Source organism: Bos mutus, chromosome 11 (genome assembly GCF_027580195.1).
Source record: "Bos mutus isolate GX-2022 chromosome 11, NWIPB_WYAK_1.1, whole genome shotgun sequence".
Lineage (NCBI taxonomy): Eukaryota > Metazoa > Chordata > Mammalia > Artiodactyla > Bovidae > Bos > Bos mutus.
Genome location: NC_091627.1, coordinates 43,155,154 through 43,176,506, shown reverse-complemented (window position 1 = coordinate 43,176,506; position 21,353 = coordinate 43,155,154). Strand labels below are relative to the sequence as shown.

Below are 21,353 nucleotides of genomic sequence, written 5' to 3'. Positions count from 1 at the left end.
TTTGTCAAATAAAATATACACATTTTTATTTTCTTTACTAAACAATGAAGGACTTAAGAAACTTCTCAGTTTTTTTTAATAAGTAGGAAGTTTCTTCTTTTAGACTATTTAAGAAAATTTTTGAAGGAAGGAATGAACGTGGACTCTGTCCTCAGAATTGTCAAGAGTTTAAAAAAGCCAGAAAGGTTCATATAAAATTATCTTTGTCAAATACATAATAGATTAAATATAAAAGAAAAGACAGACGTTTGAGAGTACCTTCCCAACTTTAAAGTGGGTTGAATGGAGGGGACCTATTTTTCCTTTGTTTTCTTGGTACTGCCATTAGTAACTGCCTCTGTATCTGCTGGGAATAAAATAGTAGCCATGTAGGGAGAGCTCTGTATCCTGATGATCTTGTGGAGAACTTATGAGGCCATCAGATATGTGCTCAGAGCCTGTTGGGCACTTAAAATGTAAAGATCCCTCAAGAACTTACACTCTTAATGGGGGAAAGATTCAGAAATTGATTTAGCATGTCAGAGAAGGTTTCTGAAGGAGGTGACAACTAAATGTCAAGCCTTAGTACTTACGTGGTCTGTGACAGTACAGTCAACCCTTGAACAGTGCTGATTTGAACTGTATGACTCCGCTTATACATGGATATTTTTCAGTAGTAAATACTACAGTACTGCAAGGTCCATAGTTGGTTGAATCGGGATGCAAAGGGCCAGCTGTAAGTTATGTGCAGGTTAACCCCCACATTGTTCAAGGGTCAGTTGTGTTAAGAAACAAATTTTAATATTATGGTGATCCATCTGATTCTACACATAGATGAGTAAAAATCACTTTGTCAAAATACATACTAGGTTTTAAAGCTGTCTTTACTACTTCATGTAGATACTAAGAAAATACCTGGGGAGAATTAAATTTTTAAAGAGGCTTTATTCATTCTCCAAGTGTGTCATGAGCTTGGCGTTCTGTTTAGGACAGAGGATACGGCGGTGAGTCAGCTCCTCGATAAGCTACATGTGGTCTCCTTGCCCTTTCGTCCATTATAGCCAGGGTCTGAGGAGCTCGTGTTTGTCTGCATCTAGGAAATTGTGTTTCATTTTTTAAGTACATTTCAGAATTTATTTTAGAAAATACTTTGGAAAAATAGATATTAAAATTTTTGAATCTAAGCTTTGAAACTGGTGATTCCAGTTAGGGGGTGGAGATGGGACACTTCTGCTGAAATGAATTTTTGCTTTAATTGAATAAAATTGACCTTAACAGATATTTCTAGCAATATTCATAAATTTATTTCTGTCCAAGGAGAAGATATCCTCTCTTAACTCCTGATATTTAGCTGCTTTTGTTTAAATATTTAATTCTTAGTTTTGAGAAGTGATAATCCAGTAATTCTAATCAAAAGAACTCTTCAGCCGAAGAGAACTCTTCACCTTGCATAAAAACAAGGTGGCTAAAAGCTACCAGTTAAGTCAAAAGAGTAAGAAGCTACATTTGGAACCAGGAAAGGCTTTTGAATAAGAGAGGTGACATGGTGATTCAAGAAAGTGTGTCTGACTGCATTTTGTGTACAGGATTGAGGGGAATAACTGGAATTATGGAGTGTGAGTTAGAGGTTAAAATGGTCAGGGAGGGTATGAATGAAAAGTTAAGAACTAGATTGAGCTTTAAAGAATCCTTCAGAATTGAAGGAGAAAGAGTGAGTAATCTAGTGTTAGTTGGTATTACTGGGAGCATTTTTGAATTAATGATACTGTGGATTCTTCTTTCTTGCAATAGAAAGTCTCTTGTTTAAAAGAAAGCAACCTTAAGAGGCAGCATGTGATTTTTTTATGAAAATTGAAAAATCAGTCAAGGAAAAACAAATTATATGAACTTAGTAGGAGATGTTTTGAATAAATGTGTTCAGAGATAAATTAGATGTTTTGTGCATAAGAAAGAAGGAGAGAGTATTCAGGGATGGGACAGTGATAAAATAATAAGCTTAAGCAACTGTAGATAATACATACTCTGGTTAAAAGTATCATTAGACTTAAAAACTGCTAGAAAATGTGATTTAGAAATTTTTTTTTTCCTGAATTAACTCTGGCACAAAAGGTGAAACACTAACTTTCAGTCATTTGTACTTTTATATATTTTTTTAAATTTCATTTTATTATTACTATTTTTGTTTTTGGCCATACTGCACTGCATGTGGGATCTTAATTCCACACCCCCCTGACCAGGGATCAAACCCACATGTCCCCTACATTAGAAGCATGCAGGCTTAACCACTGCACCATCAGGGAAGTCCCCATTTATACCGTTAAATAGCACATAGTGAGAAACAAAGAGACTTTCCAGGTGGCGCTAGTGGTAAAGAACCCACCTGCCAGTGCAGAAGATATAACAGACGTGAGTTCCATCCCTGAGTCAGGAAGAGCCCCTGGAGGAGGCCATGGCAACCCACTCCAGTATTCTTGCCTGAAGAATCTCATGGACAGAGGAACCTCGTGGGCTACAGTCCATAGGGTCACAAATAGCTGGACACGACTGAAGCGACTAAGAACGCACGCACTCGCAAGAGAGAAGATAGCTTCTTTGCTGGTCTTTTTTTTAAAAGTTTAACTGACAGTGTCTTTCTTGATTTTGGTGAATAATTGAAGTGATTCTTTGGCTAGTTAAGATGAATTATTCTCAGATTTCTAGCTATTTTGTATGAACAGAAATTTTCCAAACAGCAGAGTTTTGAATATACTATATGACAAAAATAATAATAAAGAACTAGATTATTTTAGCAGATTCACTATTAACTTGTGTAATTACCCTTCACAGTGGTTTTCATAAAAGTTATCTATGATACTTTAGAGAATTTGACTTCAGGGGAATTCAGGGATCAAGATTAAAGTTAGGATTAAAGACCATGTTGTATTTTTCAGTCCTCAGTCTGAGGGTCTGTTTCTTCCCATCACTGGGGGAGCACATGATTGGACTAAAGGTCTCACAGGAGGCATGTGAGAGAACACTGACTTCAGTGTCTGTGTGTTAGAAATAAACTGCAAAATAAGCAAATAAGAAAGAAGTGCTAGCTTTTAGACCATTTTGGTTGGTGATGTTTCTAATCAGAAGCCAGCATCTTTGAATATTGAAATACTTGAAATTTGCTGGCTTTGATTTCTGATTTGGCTTTTTGTTTACAACTTCATGATTCTTCTACAGGTTTATTAACTGGAGTCGTGGTGGACTCTGGAGATGGTGTGACTCACATTTGCCCAGTGTATGAAGGCTTTTCTCTCCCTCACCTTACCAGGAGACTGGATATTGCCGGGAGGGATATTACCAGATATCTTATCAAGGTAAGCAAAAGAGAATATCATGGAATTAGATTTTGTAAGTTTGTATATATATCTACTTAAAATTGAATGTATCACCTCAGGATTCTAGTGAATCTGCACCACCAGAGAAGTGGCCCAGTATTTTAAAATTCATATAAAAATCGGTATAAGATTCACACACATGATCTCTTGTGTACTAATGAGAGTTCATCATTACGTAATTATAATTTGCCTTTCCTGAGGAATGGGAAGAGAGGCATGTTAAAGGTGGAAGAAGACTTAAGACTTCCTTGAACAACTTGGGCAGCCTTTCAGCCGTAAAACCCTCTTTGAACAAGATGTATATTAAAATTTATTTGTGAATGAAATTAGTGATGCTATTCTTTAAAACATTGCTAGATACAGTATACATTTAAGGCCACTCTTTGGAAGCGTGTGTGGTTTTTGTAATGTGGGGGGGGAAAGATTTAGAATATTGTCTGTACCAGAACTCGATAGTTAGTACATTCTCTCCAGGTCAGTGGTTCTCAATCAGGGATGATGCTACTCCTCCGGGGACACTTTGAAATGTCTGGAGACATTTTTGGTTGTTAACATCTTTGCAGGAAGGCTGCTAAACATTCTGCAATGAACAGGGCATCCCCCACAACAAAGGATTATAAGGTCCAATATGTCACTGGTACTGCTGTGGGAAGACTGTTCTGGGTTGTGTTAAGTCTTCGTATTGACATTGGGTTAGTAATAAGATTGGTGATGAGAATTATACTGTCATTCTAAGCCAGAATTCTGTTTGAGGGTGACTGCCAAAGGATTGTCCAAGAGTTTTCCTTTGACTGTAAACACAAAGATCAGAGGATTTGTAGTTTTTATGTGAAAAGTCTGATTTGTTTATGATGTATATCGTGTGTGTTTTGTTTTTCCTGTCAGGTTGAATTCTTGTTTTTGTTTGTCTATTTAGCAAATACTATTGCCCCTCTAATATGTGTCAGTCATATTTCACAGTTATGGCATTGACTGAGTAAATTGCAGATTATAGAAATCCAGTGCTAAAATATTATTTATTAATATATATTTTGCCCATTTATTATTCATGAACTGTAAATTCTGTCACTCCCTATGAAACTTTTCTGTGAAAGTGAAATGTAAACTCTTATGATGAGTAATATTCTCCTTTCTGAAATAGTAAGAGCTAAGGTTCTGCTGTCCATTGTATTTGGTATTGATGTGACATGCTTAGCATTAATCCCTTTTGTGGACTTGAACTCACTCAGATTAATTGTGGACTTAATTGCTGTTTTTTTGTACCAGCTGCTTCTGTTGCGGGGATATGCCTTCAACCATTCTGCTGATTTTGAAACGGTTCGCATGATTAAAGAAAAGTTGTGTTATGTGGGATATAATATTGAGCAAGAGCAGAAACTGGCCTTAGAAACCACAGTATTGGTTGAATCTTACACAGTAAGTATATCTGGTGTATGATATATATATGGTTTTAAAGTGGGTGACAGTGACTGTTGGTGTGTGCTTAAGGAGGTTTTCTTGAAATCCAGTACTTTGGGTTTGGGTTGTTATAATTTGTATATATATGACCTTTAATGTCTTTCTACATTATGATACTATGATTTAATAAAGCAAGAATCATATATTGCTTTTCTACTTTAGGATACAGTTAGATATGAAATGTTATTTTGAGATTCTAGTACCTGGAATTGGAGAAGGCAATGGCACCCCACTCCAGTACTCTTGCCTGGAAAATCCCATGGACGGAGGAGGCTGGTAGGCTGCAGTCTATGAGGTCGCTAAGAGTCGGACACGACTGAGCGACTTCACTTTCACTTTTTACTTTCATGCATTGGAGAAGGAAATGGCAACCCACTCCAGTGTTCTTGCCTGGAGAATCCCAGGGACTGGGGAGCCTGGTGGGCTGCCGTCTATGGGGTTGCATAGAGTCAGACACGACTGAAGTGACTTAGCAGCAGCAGTACCTGGAGTAGCATTTTTCAGCATGGGTTTCACATAATGTTATTTCTCTGAGATGTTAGTAGATCGTGACAGAAATTAAAATGAAGGGTTACATTGTCAGATAAGTTTGGGAGAGAGTCAGTTTCACTTTATTAAAGGACTTCTCAGAACCTTTGATATGCTGAATTGTACATGATTACAGTATTCTTAGCATTTCATGGGACTGGTATTCTAAGATAGTTTAGAAAATGGTCTTCCTATAGAATTGCTTTAACAATTCAATAGGTGGCAGTCTTCCTGACTTAGTATTTTCTTAATGAGATGTTCAGAACAAGTGTTAACTTGAAATTGTAACTAATGATTCTTAGAACCAAATTATAATTTATATCAGAGGAGTTGAATTTTCAGTGTATTGCTGCCTTAAGTCTGTCATTTTCATCTGGGTATAAAGTGCTTCCATACTGTGTCTTTGATCTGCTACTGTTGTTTAGTCGCTGCTGCTGCTGCTGCTAAGTCGCTTCAGTTGTGTCTGACTCTGTGGGACCCCATAGACGGCAGCCCACCAGGCTCCCTAGTCCCTGGGATTCTCCAGGCAAGAACACTGGAGTGGGTTGCCATTTCCTTCTCCAATGCATGAAAGTGAAAAGTGAAAGGGAAGTCGCTCAGTTGTGTCCGACTCTCAGCGACCCCATGGACTGCAGCCCGCCAGGCTCCTCCACCCATGGGACTTTCCAGGCAAGAGTACTAAGTCATATCTAACTCTTTGCGACCCCATGGACGCCTGCCAGGCTCCTCTGTCCATGCCATTTCCCAGGCAAGAATACTGGAGTGGGTTGCCATTTCCTTCTCCAGGGGATCTTCCCAACCCAGGGATTGAACCCTTGGCAGGCAGATTCTTTACCACTGAGCCACCAAAACTGAAATTGAGTGATAGGCAATAAAAGCAAGTATTCTTCCACCATTTAATTCATATAAAACAGAGCATATCATAAATATGTACAAAATAGTCACTTTAAAAATAATTTAAAATTTTTATAAGTTATGTTGTTTCATTTTAGAAGATAATGATCCAAATAGACAATAAATCAGTACTTTGCAACTCAATCATCTACAGATTTGCCCTAGGGATTCTTTCCTGAGGCCTTCTTGATAGTTCCCCTAGATTTATAATTTATTGTCTATCTGACTTTGGAAGAAAGTGTCATGAGACAGAGGATAAGGGAACTAGAAATATAAAACATATTTTATCTCTTCATTCCTGTCTCAGAATTTGAGGCAGGTTACAAAAGTATTTGTGACAAATAAACGGGGAACTGATGAAGAGGGAAATAGTGGACAAATAGAGGATAGGATAAGGTTTGGTGCAGAGAAATTGGGAGGCGTACAGTTTTAACAGTTCTGAAAGGTAAGTAGTTCCTAGGGTAGGTGGCCCCGGGCTGATCTCCAGCCAGAGCTTTGAGAAAAGCCACACTGTCCAGGTGTAGATGTTTTATGCTAGTGATACTCTGCCATGTGAAGTCTTCCCATATATCTTGGCTGAGTTCATGTGGTTTTAAAGTCACTGGATGGTTGTGTTTATTTTGTTAAGGGTAAATTAAAAAATTTTTTTTTATAAAGTTTATAAAAAGATAATTGTGGAGTTTTTGAAAGATGTGATTGTGTTGCACGTACTGTATACAGTTAGAGCAAACATGGAGTAAATGTCTTCAAGGACTTGCTTTGAGATACTTCGTCATGTTGGAAAGTGAGTTTGGGAATCTAAATATAGTTATTATAATTACATTATTTTAAACTGATACACTGTTAGAAATGTTAATGTAAAACTAATTCTGGTCTGTCATATAGAAATGTGTCAAATGCCAGTATATACCAGCATGCTTGTTACTTAGGTCAATTCTGTGAATTGTGAGAGAGTTTTTGTTTAACATTTCTCATTTAATTAAACATAAACATGATGTAACTTAAGGGTTAACAGGGTCATATGTTAGTGGTATCTTACCAGTTGCTTAAATCTTGTTTTCTTAAAATTATATTTATCTACTTAAAAATTTAATAGAACCTAGTAAATAGGATACAACAGAATTGCCTGCTAAAAAATAGATTAGCGTCCTTAAGCTTTTTTGATCATAAGATTTTCCTTGGATTAAATGATTTGATAGAAGTTTCACACATGATATAAAGTATTTGATGGCAAAAAAATAGTTCCCCAGAATAATTATTTGTTGAAAGAAATTTAAAATTTTTAATTGAATGTGTCTGTGCTACATGGTAAAAATCTCTATAAACTCAAAAATGTGTTAAAATGATAAAGAGAAGCAGCATTGACTCCGGCAAAAGTCCAGTTGCTGTGGGTGATCAGCACTTTCTGTAGTGCTCACTTGCATACACCTGTAGACATCACACATTTGTGTATTGGTGACTCTTTAAGGAAATTCCTACTGTTTGGAAAGGCAGGACATATCATTTCAAAAGCAGAACAGAGCATGATAATAAAAACAGTTATTTTAATGTATTTTACTTTGTCTTTTTTCAAAAATGTATTTTGGGAGAAATATATTGCTAATGATTTTGGTTATAAAACAGGCATACTAACATCTAAAGAATACTGGGAACTTTTAAAATCTTTTGCTGATACCTGATTGTTCTTGGTCTCTAGCTCCCAGATGGCCGCATTATCAAAGTCGGGGGAGAGAGGTTTGAAGCACCGGAAGCTCTGTTTCAGCCTCACTTGATCAATGTCGAGGGAGTAGGTGTTGCTGAATTGCTTTTTAACACAATCCAGGCGGCTGACATTGATACCAGGTACTTTAGAAATGGTTGTTTCAAAGTAGCTTATCAGAAATAGATGGAATATAAATAGCTTGAGTGACCAGGTTGTCTGTTGTCTCACCCGAGTTTTTGATAGGATGACACTGGTTGTTGAATGACATATATCATTGTGTCACAGATGCCCGTTTAAACTTATTTTGAAATAGTTTAAATGTTGCAAGTTTCCAGAATAGAAAGGAGGACTCCTGTACACTACCCAGTTTTCCATTTTTCTGATTTCAGCAATCTACGTGTTTATGTGCTCTCCCTTTCTCTCTCTCCTATTCTCGAGTCATTTGAGAATAGGTTGAATATGTAAGTCCTCTTTACTCCTTAATGTTTACTTTGTGGCTTTTAGGAATGAGGCTGTTCTCTTATAGCGGCAGTGCAGTTACTGAGTTCAGGGGATTGATTGCTGATGCACTTTTATCTGCCACCCTCATTTCAGTTCTGTTCTTTGTCCCAGTAATGTCCTTTATACAGTTTTTCTTTTTTCTGGTAAAGGGTCAGAACTGAGACCACAGCTTGTATGTAGTTGTCATGTCTCTTAGTAACCTTTCATCTGTTGTAATTCCTCAGTCTTTCATGACATTGATATTTTTGCAGACTACAGTTTGGGTATGAATGTCTTCTCATGATTAAATTTAGATTGTGCCTTTTTGGCTGGAACACTACTTAAGTGATGTGTCCTTCTTAGGTTATCACATCCAGAAGTGATGTCAGTTTGCTCCTGTTTGGTGTTATTAGTGTTAAACTCTTAGTGAAGTTTCCTGTTTTCTCCATTGTATCAGTTCAGTTCAGTCGCTCAGTCGTGTCTGACTCTTTGCAACCCCATGGACTGCAGCACGCCAGGCCTCCTTGTCCATCACCAACTCCTGGAGTTTACTCAAACTCATGTCCATTGAGTCAGTGATGCCATACAACCATCTCATCCTCTGTCATCCCCTTCTCCTCCTGCCTTCAATCTTTGCCATATTCAGGGTCTTTTCAAGTGAGTAACTCTTCGCATCAGGTGGCCAAAGTATTGGAGTTTCATCTTCAACATCAGTCCTTTCAATGAACATTCAGGACTGATTTCCTTTAGGATGGACTGGTTGGATCTCCTTGCAGTCCAAGGGACTCTCAAGAGTCTTCTCCAACACCACAGTTCAAAAGCATCAATTCTTCGGTGCTCAGCTTTCTTCATAGTCCAACTCTCACATCCATACATGACTACTGGAAAAACCATAGCCTTGACTAGACGGACATTTGTTGGAAAAGCAATGTCTCTGCTTTTGAATATGCTGTCTAGGTTGGTCATAACTTTTCTTCCAAGGAGCAAGCGTCTTTTAATTTCATGGCTGCAGTCACCATCTGCAGTGATTTTGGAGCCCCCAAAAATAAAGTCTGTCACTGTTTGCATTGTTTCCCCATCTATTTGCCATGAAGTGATGGGACCGGATGCCATGATATTCGTTTTCTGAATGTTGAGCTTTAAGCCAACTATTTTACTCTCCTCTTTCACTTTCATCAAGAGGCTCTTTAGTTCTTCTTCACTTTCTGCCATAAGGGTGGTATCATCTGCATATCTGAGGTTATTGATATTTCTCCTGGCAATCTTGATTCCAGCTTGTGCTTCTTCCAGCCCAGCGTTTCTCATGATGTACTCTGCATAGAAGTTAAATAAGCAGGGTGACAGTATACAGCCTTGATGTACTCCTTTTCCTATTTGGAACCAGTCTGTTGTTCCATGTCCAGTTTTAACTGTTGCTTCCTGACCTGCCTACAGATTTCTCAGGAGGCAGGTCAGGTGGTCTGATATTCCCATCTCTTTCAGAATTTTCTAGTTCATTGTGATCCACACAGTCAAAGGCTTTGGCATTGTCAATAAAGCAGAAATAGATGTTTTTCTGGAACTCTTGCTTTTTCGATGATCCAGTGGATGTTGGCTATTTGATCTCTGGTTCCTCTGCCTTTTCTAAAACCAGCTTGAACATCTGGAAGTTCACAGTTCACGTATTGTTGAAGCCTGGCTTGGAGAATTTTGAACATTACTTTGCTAGTGTGTGAGATGAGTGCAATTGTGTAGTAGTTTGAACATTCTTTGGCATTGCCTTTCTTAGGGATTGGAATGAAAACTGACCTTTTCCAGTCCTGTGGCCATTGCTGAATTTTCCAAATTTGCTGGCATATTGAGTGCAGCACTTTCACAGCATCATCTTTTAATTTGAGATAGCTCAACTGAAATTCCATCAACCTCCACTAGCTTTGTTCATAGTGATGCTTCCTAAGGCCCACTTGACTTCACATTCCAGGATGTCTGTCTCTAGGTGAGTGATCACACCATTGTGTGATTATCTGGGTCATGAAGATCTTTTTTGTACAGTTTTTCTGTGTATTCTTGCCACCTCTTCTTAGTATCTTCTGCTTCTGTTAGGTCCATACCATTTCTCTCCTTTATTGAGCCCATCTTTGCATGAAATATTCCCTTGGTATCTCTCATTTTCTTGAAGAGATCTCTAGTCTTTTCCATTCTATTATTTTCCTCTGTTTCTTTGCACTGGTCACTGAGGAAGGCTTTCTTATCTCTCCTTGCTATTCTTTGGAACTCTGCATTCAAATGGGTATATCTTTCCTTTTCTCTTTCGCATTTCTTTTTCTTGGATGGTCTTGCTCCCTGTCTTCTAAACAGTGTCATAAACCACCGTCCATAGTTCATCAGGCACCCTGTCTATCAGATCTAGTCCCTTAAATCTATTTCTTACTTCCACTGTATAATCATTAGGGATTTGATTTAGGTCATACCTGAATGGTCTATTGGTTTTCCTTACTTTCTTCAATTTAAGTCTGAATTTGGTAGTAAGGAGTTATGATCTGAGCCACAGTCAGCTCCTAGTCTTGTTTTTGCTGACTGTATAGAGCTTATCCATCTTTGGCTGCAAAGAATATAATCAGTCTGATTTCTGTATTGACCATCTGGTGATGTCCATGTGTAGAGTCTTCTCTTGTGTTGTTGGAAGAGGGTGTTTGCTACAACCAGTGCATTCTCTTGGCAGAACTCTATTAGCCTTTGCCCTGCTTCATTCTGTACTCCAAGTTCAAATTTGCCTTGTTTCTTGACTTCCTACTTTTGCATTCCAGTCCCCTATAATGAAAAGGACATCTATTTTGGGTGTTAATTCTAGAAGGTCTTGTAGGTCTTCATAGAACTATTCAACTTCTTCAGCATTACTGGTCGGGGCATAGACTAGGATTACCATGATATTGACTGGTTTGCCTTGGAAATGAAGCGATCCTTCTGTCATTTTGAGACTGCATCCAAGTACTGCATTTCAAACTCTTGTTGACTGTGATGGGTATGCCATTTCTCCTATGGGATTCTTGCCAACAGTAGTAGATATAATGGTCATCTGAGTTAAATTCACCCATTCCAGTCCATTTTAGTTCCCTGATTCCTAAAATGTTGACGTGCACTCTTGCCATCTCCTGTTTGATCACTTCCAGTTTCTCTTGATTCATGGACCTAACATTTCAGGTTCCTATGCAATATTGCTCTTTACAGCATTGGAACTTGCTTCCATCACCAGTCACATCCACAACTGGGTATTGTTTTTGCTTTGTCTCCATCTCTTCATTCTTTTTGGAGTTATTTCTCCACTGATCTCCAGTAGCATATTGGGCACCTACCAACCTGGGGAGTTCATCTTTCAGTGTCCTATCTTTTTGCCTTTTCATACTGTTCATGGGGTTCTCAAGGCAGGAATACTGGAAGTGGTTTGCCATTCCCTTCTCCAGTGGACCACATTTTGTCAGAACCTTCCACCATGACCCATCTGTCTTGGGTGGCCCTACACGGCATGGCTCACAGTTTCATTGAGTTAGACAAGGCTGTGCTCCGTGTGATTAGATTGGTTAGTTTTCTGTGATTGTGGTTTTCAGTTTGTCTGCCCTCTGATGGAAAAGGATAAGAGGCTTATGAAAGCTTCCTGATGGGATAGACTGACTGAGGAGGATACTGCATCTTGTTCTGATGGGCCATGCTCAGTAAATCTTTAATCCAATTTCCTGTTGATGGGTGGAGCTGTGTTCCCTCCCTGCTATTTACCTGGGCCAAACTATGGTGGAGGCAATGAAGATAATGCTGGCCTCCCTCAAAAGATCTCATGCATGTACTGCTACAGTCCGAGCCCCCAAGCCTGCAGCAGGCCACCACCAACCCACACCTTCACCCGAGGCTCCTGGACACCCATAGGCAAGTCTCCTGCGGGGTCACTGTTCCTTTCTCCTGGGTCCTGGTGCACAAGATTCTGTTGAACCCTCCAAGAGTCTATTTCCCAGTCTTAACATAAGTTCTGGCAGCTTTATGGTGGGGTTAATGGCGACCTCCTCCAAGAGGACTTATGCCATATCCACACCCAGAGCCCCTGTTCCTGCGGCAGACCACAGCTGACCCGTACCTCCACAGGAGATGCTCAAACACAGTTCTGTCTCAGTCTCTGTGAGGTCCCCGGGTCCTGTGTGCACAAGGTTTGAGCCCTCTGAGCGTCCTCTCCATTGTATAGGTTGTCTTTTTTTTTTCCTGATTTATAAGTAATTTGTGGGAAAGTATTTTCAGTAGTGTCCAACTCTCTGCAACCCCATGGACTGTAGCCCGCCAAGCTCCTCTGTCCATGGAATTCTCTAGGCAAGAATACTGGAATGGGTAGCCATCCTTTTCTCGATCTTCCCAACCCAATGAATGAACCTGAGTCTCCTGCATTGCAGGCAGATTCTTTACCGTCTGAGCCACCAGAGAAGCCCGAAAATACTTTTGAGACTGTGTAAATCTCCTATTCTTCATCAGTTTCTGACTTCCACCCCTTTTATCATCAATTGATGGTTTTTGCCTAAATCCATTTTTATTGTGATGGTTGCAAAAAGATGATTTTTCTAATTCTGTCATTCCTTCTCTATTTATTAGTTGGCATTCTAGCATAAGGAACTGCCTTTCCTTCTCCCTTGTTTTTGTTAATTTTCAGTATGGACTTGCGATTTTATTCAGTGGATTATAGTTCTTATCCCTGCCTTATTTCATTTTGGTGCTGAATTGTTCCTGGTTTGGCCTGTGAGAGCCCCTGCAGCAGGCTTCTGTGTGCTTTGTCGTTTAGTTCCTAAGCCATGTCAGACTCACTGGGACTCCATGGACTATAACCGGGCTCCTCTGTTGGTGGGATTCTCCAGGCAAGACCATTGGAGTGGGTTGTTTCCTTCTCCAGGCGCTCTTCTTTGCACCCTCATCTCTTCTGAGCGTGTTCTATTTCATTCTGTTTTGTGGCACAGGATATTCCCAGTTCATCTTTAATTTTGGTTTCTGAAAAGGCTGTTAAAACTAAACAAAGAAAGGACACTCAGAAGTGTTACTCTCCCCACCCGTTGTCTTTCACCTTAGTGCTACTCCCTCTATTTCTTATTTTCTTACACAAGAGGTAGCATCTTGTGAATACTCTTTTGAACTTTGTTTTTTTCTCTTAATATATCTTAAACAATCTTATACCAGTTCCTGTATGTTGTTATTGTTCTTTTTTCCAGTGTGTACATATAATGGCTTCTTCAGTGAATCCTGGTTATCTAGGTAGGGTCCATTATTTATGCTGACAGATAATGCTGCAATTAATAACCTTGTGCACACTGTATCTTTGTATTGTTGGGATATATGTCCTGAAAAAATGCCTGAGCGGGGAATAGTTGGGTCAAAAGGCGAATGCGTGTGTGGTTTTGTTATTGCTTAATTCCCTTCTCTTTCCTACAGTCATGTCTGAGGACACTACAGCTGTTCACAGAGTTTGTCAACATTTTACTTGCATGTCAGTCTAATGAATGAGAAATGATATCTCAATGTAATTTTAATTTGCATTTCTCTTAAGATTGAAGTTGCATATAGTTTTCTGTGTGTTGTATGCTAAGTTGCTTCAGTTGTGTCCAACTCTTTGCAACCCATTGGACTGGAGCCCCTCCGGCTCCTCTGTCCATGGGGATTCTCCAGGCAAAAATACTGGAGTGGGTTACCATGGCCTCCTCCGGGGGTCTTCCTAACATAGGGATTGAACCCAAGTCTTTTACGTCTCCGGCATTGGCAGGCGGGTTCTTTACCACTGGAGCCAACTGGAAAGCCCGATGGACCATTTTTATATCTTTTCTTGGTGAATTAATCTGTTTGTGGCTTTTGCCTGTTATCTGTAAGATTTTTGTAATTTTTTTTTCCTCTCAATTTTTAAAGAAGTTCATTTTATTTGAGCTCTGTGGTCCATTTACAGATATTTTGTAATTTTTCATTTGTCTCTTCTGGTGTTTCTGGCCACATAAAATTTTGGTTTTATTTAGTTGTATAAGAAGATTTATAATCTTTTATTGCAGCTTGAGTTTGAGTCACAGAAAGCTCTCCTCTTCACCCAAGTTGAGAAATTCACTCAGAAACATTTTACTAAGCAAGTGTTTGCTTACTTCTTTATTTAACCCTAATGAAATAACTGCCAAGTTTTTGTGGGAGGGTGGGGAACAGGACAATAATGGTAATTAGTAAAAATAGCAATTGGCTTAGAACAAGCTATAAATCTAGTGGAAGATGATCAGAAGTCTAATCTAGACTTCGTAATTATGATAAGTTCTCATAGTGGGGATTGGGTAGATGCTTTTGTCCCTTGATGTAATGATCACTAATAGCAAGATTATATATAAAGGTGCATACCTGTTGGTGGTGATTGAAGTTTTGGTGATGCTAAAGCACTGGAGTCAGGTTTGGTATCCTTTCTACGTTGCTAGCCTCGGAAAGTTGCAGCACTCAGATTTTGTTCTGCATGTTCAGTGTATTGAAAGCATACATGTAGATGCTCACGGGCATATACCACATGTAGCTGTACTTCAGCTGCTTAGTTTATGTTACATTCATGCATGCATCTGCAATTAAATACAATACAAAACTTCTGCTGCTGCTGCTGCTAAGTCACTTCAGTAGTGTCTGCCTCTGTGTGACCCCATAGACGGCAGCCCACCAGGCTCCCCAGTCCCTGGGATTCTCCAGGCAAGAACACTGGAGTGGGTTGCCATTTCCTTCTCCAATGCATGAAAGTGAAAAGTGAAAGTGAAGTCGCTCAGTCATGTCTGACCCTCAGCGACCCCATGGACTGCAGCCTACCAGGCTCCTCTGTCCATGGGATTTTTCAGGCAGGAGTACTAGAGTGGGGTGCCATTGCCTTCTCCTAGAAGCTAGAATTACAATAGCCTGAGCTCTTGAGAACCTGAAAGGAAGTAAAACCAGGAAGTGAGTTTGAGTGAAGCCAAAATGGATACAACTTAGCTCCTGAGTTTTACTAAAAAAGCTCCTCCAACCCTCACTTAGATTATACTGTTAATACTTTTACTCCATCTGCACTTATTTTAGATTTGATTATCTGGTATCATGACCAACAGCATATTTAAGGAAGAAAGACAGGGCTGCTATTAGAAGCAAGCACATCAATCTAACCAAAAATAATAGCCAGCGGCCTCAGAGCAGAGGAACAAAAGGGAAAACTACAAAAGGCAAATGGAAAAATTCAAAAGCTAGAAGTGGAGTCATGGTGGAATATAGTTTATTTTAGTAAACAACCACATCTAAGTGGCTCCGTGGAAGCACTATTACAGCCTAGCCCAAATACCGCTCCTTTGTTATGTGAACCAGTCGTTATTGAAAGACTTAATTACATTTGCAAGAAAATGTGTTATGTGCTTTAGGAGTATTGTCATCAAAATGGTAATAGATATTTTCTATATAAAGAGTTTGTTATCTGTTTATAGTAGTAATAGCAAGCATTCAGCCCTGCAGTTTACATGTTGAATTTTATTTAATTCTCCCAGCAATCTGAGGCTAATGTAAATAAAAGCAACTCTTGAAATACTGTTTTCCTAATCTGAAACCCCTAATGAATACCTGTTGTGTCTTCCTAGATCTGAGTTCTATAAGCACATTGTGCTTTCTGGAGGGTCTACTATGTACCCTGGTCTGCCATCCCGGTTGGAACGAGAGCTTAAACAGCTTTACTTAGAACGAGTATTGAAGGGTGATGTGGAAAAACTTTCTGTAAGTATCAGTCAGTACTCCAACTGTTAGCATCCTGTTAAAACCCTGTAAAATAGCTTGTGAATCTTGACAACCACCAGAGGGAGCAAGAAGTCTTCTAAACAAACGTCTACTGCAGCCCAGTGCAGCCTTGAAGAGTAGAAGTGGTTCAAGATGAGCTTTGTCCCAGCGTCCTAGTGCCAGCTGGCCTTTCTACTCAGTGAGCTGAGGCAGCCGGGTCCAGTGACACCTGTCGGTTCATCTGTAACCAGTAGCCTGAAGAACCTGCGGTACTGTGGAGGAAGGCTGTTGGGTTGTTTTTTTTTTTAACTACGTCATCAACATTCAGTGCTACTCTTAGACTGTTTCGTATTTCTGATTTAAAATTATTTTCTGGCTGTTTCTTGCGTATGTCTTTTATCTCCCCATGCATCCGTGTCAACAATCATAGCTCTTAAAACAGACTTTAGATAGTTGTTGATACATAGAGTGGAAAGAAGTTTTTAAACCAGGGTGTAACAGTTGATGGTTATTTGACATTGATTTTTCTCTACAAACCCTGGAATGTGTGAAGTACACTATCTGTACATACTACGTGCTCAGCTAGGAGTCATCTAATTCTAAGTTAATCTCTGAGGTTCACATGTACACCTGTGGTGGATTCATGTCAATGTAAGGCAAAACCACTACAATATTGTAAAGTAATTAGCCTCCAATTAAAATAAATAAATGTATATTTAAAAAAAGAAAAGCAGTTTTAAAACATTTTAATTTTGTTTAAAAAAAACCTCTGAGGTTCATCTCACCAACTTTGGTCAGTTGTTTTAGATAATGAGATTACATCATACAGAGGGCTTTATATATTGGAGACACTATATTAGGACTTCCCTGATGCCTCAGATGGCAAAGTGTCTGTCTACAATACATCTTTCATTTGTGACTCAATTTATTGAAATTAAATTCTGTATGGACTCATACATTAAACCGATTAAAAGACTTAAAGGAGGCATGTTGTTGAAGTACTTTCGTCTGTCTGATGTTATTGAGTTATACATATAATTTAAAATCAGTGTTAGATGATTATTCAGCAAATACTACTTGAACTCCTTCTATGTGCCAAACACTTGTCTGGGCAAAACAGTGGCAAACAAAACAAAATCTCTACTTTTAGTCTATGAATAATACTTTGGTTAGTAATAAGCACTATGAGGAAAAGTCAGGTTAGGGGCTCGAAAGTGGTAGTGATGGGGGAGATGGTGTGCTCCTTCAGGTAGAGTGATCAGAGAAGGAGCCCAATGAGATAACTTTTGAACAAAGGCTGAAGGGAACGAGGAGCCTGACTCTGTGGGGAAGAATCTTCCAGGCAGTAACAGTCCTGAGTTACGGGGAGTGTGTAGGAGTGGCTGGAGCAGAGTAAGCAAGGGAGGGGACTAGGAGGTGAGCACAGAAAGGCAGTCAGGAGACTTCCGTGGTGTGGAGTTAAGACTCCACACTTCCACCGCAGGGGGTGTGGGTTCGATCCCTGGTGGGGGAACTAATCCCACATGCCACATGGTACAACCAAAAAAAGAGGAAGGTAGTCAGGACGCAAGTGTTGTTCAGCCATGGTAAAGATTTTGGCTTTCCTATTGAGATAGAATGAGATAGAGTCTTGGGAGGAACTTGAGCAGAGAAAGTAGTATCTGATTTGTTTAAAGGATCATTAAGTCTGATGTGGTGAGTACATGCTTGAGGAAAGGGAGGAAGAAAGGTGACCGTCTCAGGATGGGTTAGGAGGCTCTCAGAGGAGGGAGGAGCTGATGGATGTTTGTAAAATAAATGAGGAGGTGTGAAGTGGTGTCTTAGAGAGTGGAAGAGAGAAGAGAAATGTCATGGGGTTGCTGAGCATCTCTGAGGGGCTCAGTTGAGGTAAAGCTTAAAGTGGATGTTGAGTTTTTCTCACCCCACGCTCAGTTACTTGAGGGCAGGGGCAGAGCAGAGAGTTGATCACCTGAAATGGCATTCTGCCAAGCAAGGCAGAGAAGGACAGGGTCACTGAGGATGGTGTCAGGGCGTGGTGGAGAGAGTGCGCCACGCGCCACCGAGCAGGTCTGAGGAGAATTCCTCCGCATGAGGCTCTGTAGACACCATGGGCCCAGAGAGTGGTGGCTGGAATGGTCCAGAAGGGCGAGTTTCTGAGGGTCTCTGGAATGGCAGTAGTGAGAAACAGCAGCCCGTTGCAACAGCTGCAGAGGCAGCGGTGTCCTCAAGGGTCAGCCAGGTTTCCCCAGGAGCAGGGTGGCCAGAGCACAGCCCAGGCCAGACCTGGCTGTTTGATAAATGGAGTTTTTGGGAACATGGCCAAGCGGACTCCTTTGTCACCTAATATGTTACCTGTTGTCACACACTGTCTCTGGCTGCCTTTAGCTATTGCCAGAGTAGACCCCACAGAGCTTCAAGTATTTATCCTCTGATCCCTGTAGAAAAAGTTTGCAGACCCCTGCCTAAGAGTGAAAAAGTAACTAGAACAGTTAGAACAGTAGGTTAGCCTCAGAATTAATCAGTAAACAGGTTTTTTCTATGTCATATATTATGACAGATCCTACAGTTCATGTATGTGACATAAAGACAGTTAAGATGACAGCTATTTTGAGTCTTTTTGCACGATTTGTGACTTTGTAAATAAAACTGCTACTTCATTTTAAGGTTTCTCTTGCATGTGTTGACTTACCATACAGAAGGAGGTCTCTCCTTGATGGCTACAGAGTGTAAAGCGTTTCCTGCTTGTCTTTAATTTTGTTTACTGTGTTCATTTTTTCCAACATCCTCATAATTTATCTTGACCATATTTGGCCTCGTTTATTCAAATATTTGTTTGAATTTGAAACAATAGAAAGTGAGCTTTGCTTATAAGAACTTAAATCTTTGTTGCCTGGGACTACGATCATAAGAGCATAAGACCTTGAAGGAAGTAAAAGTCCTCTTATCCCAACTGTTCACTTGATAGCTGGCTGGATGACTTGCCCATCAGTGAAACACCTGACACAGCCAGGACTCCGGTACTTGGGCTTTTAGTAGGGTGACTGTGGAATTCATTGTTCATATCAAGATGCTTTTGAGAGTGACACGGGGTGCAGTTAACACTGGGGCCACAGGTGTAAGTAGGGAGCGTTCTAAACACACTGGGATGGATTTGCGATCTCCTGTGAGTGGGGCAAGTTACACAAGGTCTCTCTCTCCTTCACATGTATACATCACAGGAGCTTTGTGAGAATTTAAGAAAAAGTCATTTTCATAAGATAGAAAACACCATGCACGTGTGACATTTTACTATCTCCTCTTCTCCTGTAGAAATTCAAGATCCGCATTGAAGACCCGCCCCGCAGGAAGCACATGGTTTTCCTGGGAGGTGCAGTTCTAGCGGACATCATGAAGGACAAAGACAACTTCTGGATGACCCGACAGGAATACCAAGAAAAGGGTGTTCGTGTGCTGGAGAAACTTGGGGTGACGGTTCGATAAACTGTGAAGCTGGTTCCCATCACGCCCTAATGTGCTTTCTTTTTTTCCATTACTGCCAGTCTTTGAACTCATTCAACTCCAGGACCTGGAAGAGGCCTGTCTGTCTGTGCCCCTTGACTGGAAAGGTCAGGTTTTATTCTGGTGTCTTGCGGAAGTTGTGTTAAGTTTGTGTTAATGTGGGTAAATCTGACTGTTTAATTCTACCACTTCCCTGTGAACACAGGGAGAGGGCAAGGGTCCTGTCTGCTGCTTTGTTTCTTCTAAGTAGGCATTTAGATCATTCCTGTAGGCTTCCTATTTTCACTTTACTGCTCTAATGCTGCTAGTTTTAGTCTTTAGCACACTAGGTGGTATGCCTTTATTAGCATAAGAAAAACCTAACAGCTTTTACATATTACTGGGGTGGGGGTGGTCAGGACTGGGTGGGCGGCTGCTGAGCCCTTTGTGGAGTTTCCTCTGTAGTGTGGTGCTTTCTACAGTACTGCTGCAGCTTTAAGTACCTTAAAGCTTCTGGTGTTAACATTTTAGGGAAATGGTAGGCTCAGAACTAAACTGTTAGGGTGGGTTTTTGCGTGGAGGACAGGGGTAGTCTTTTGATATTCATTTTTTGATTTTTGAGCTTTTCTGCTCTAGGGTACGGGAGATGAACTTTATTTACAATACTTTGATTTGGCAGGTTTTCTTCTACTTTTGGTCTGCCTGGAACTGTTTCCATATGATGTAAAAAGCAGGTGTAGTGTCCCATTATTATGTGGTTTGGGGATTTTTCATTTGTTTTTTAAAATTAACCATGTCAGCTGGGATTAGACTCCCTGGAATCTATCAGTGGAAAAGTAACATTGAAAAAATGCTTTTGGAAATTCAGATTTCAGACAAAAAGTGCTTAAGAGCTGGTATTTTTTCTAAGTGCTTCTATTTATATCAGAAGCATTAAAGTAACCCAGTGCCAAGTACCATTCTTGAAAAATTCTTTTATATAACCGACCAGTGCTTATTTAATAAAAACAAGTAGATACATATAAATAATTACTGGCAGTAGGTTATAATTATTGGGTTAAAAATAACATTGAAATATGGGACTTGCTGCCAGTTGGGTAATTTTCACTAATTTTCTTTTGTTGTTGGTATGTTTTGATTTAAATCCTGAAAGTGGAGTAAAATATGACTATTTAAAATGTTGGCCCCCCAAAAATCAAGATTTAAATATGTACTTGTACTGAAAAAACTAATCATAACTACTAAATCTTAGCCATCTTAGGCTTGAAAGAAAAGTTGGTATTTTGTAAATGTTTGCAGACTTTCCTGTCAGAAAATCATATTTATGAATCTTGTCGGTATTGCTTGGTATCTGAAAAAAAATATCAAATAGTACCCAGACTTGAATTCCTTCTAAATTGAAAAATAAAGTTATAAGAGATTGTATCACTTCTGTTAATATTATGTATTTTTTTGTCTCTTTTACCTCAATTTGAACAAATAAAAGAAGTTTGCCTGCATGCTGGACATGCTTCAGTACACGTGAATAAGCCTGTGAATAATGTCTGTAAGATTTTAGGGACGTGGGTGTCAGAGTTACGTTGAAATTCTAAAATGTTCCTAAATTATGTACTTACCAATCCCCCTAGACTTGTGAATACTGAGTTGTTAAAGGACATCAATGCAGAACTAGTATCTACCAGTTGTTTATTTCAGATAAATGGATTGACTCCTGACCTTTGATCATC

The 21,353-nt window shown here is 39.6% G+C and overlaps 1 protein-coding gene across 1 annotated transcript in view; it reads left to right on the top strand.

Annotated features, from left to right (window-relative positions):
* ACTR2 (actin related protein 2) overlaps positions 1-21,125 on the top strand; it is a 37,793-nt gene extending 16,668 nt beyond the window's left edge. The window contains exons 5-9 of the mRNA XM_070379363.1: positions 3,190-3,326; positions 4,614-4,763; positions 7,924-8,069; positions 16,017-16,149; positions 19,459-21,125. Of these exons, the coding sequence (XP_070235464.1) occupies positions 3,190-3,326; positions 4,614-4,763; positions 7,924-8,069; positions 16,017-16,149; positions 19,459-19,629 (737 nt within the window). The 3' untranslated portion in view covers positions 19,630-21,125. The remainder of the gene's footprint in view (positions 1-3,189; positions 3,327-4,613; positions 4,764-7,923; positions 8,070-16,016; positions 16,150-19,458) is intronic.
* Positions 21,126-21,353: the final 228 nt, after the last annotated feature.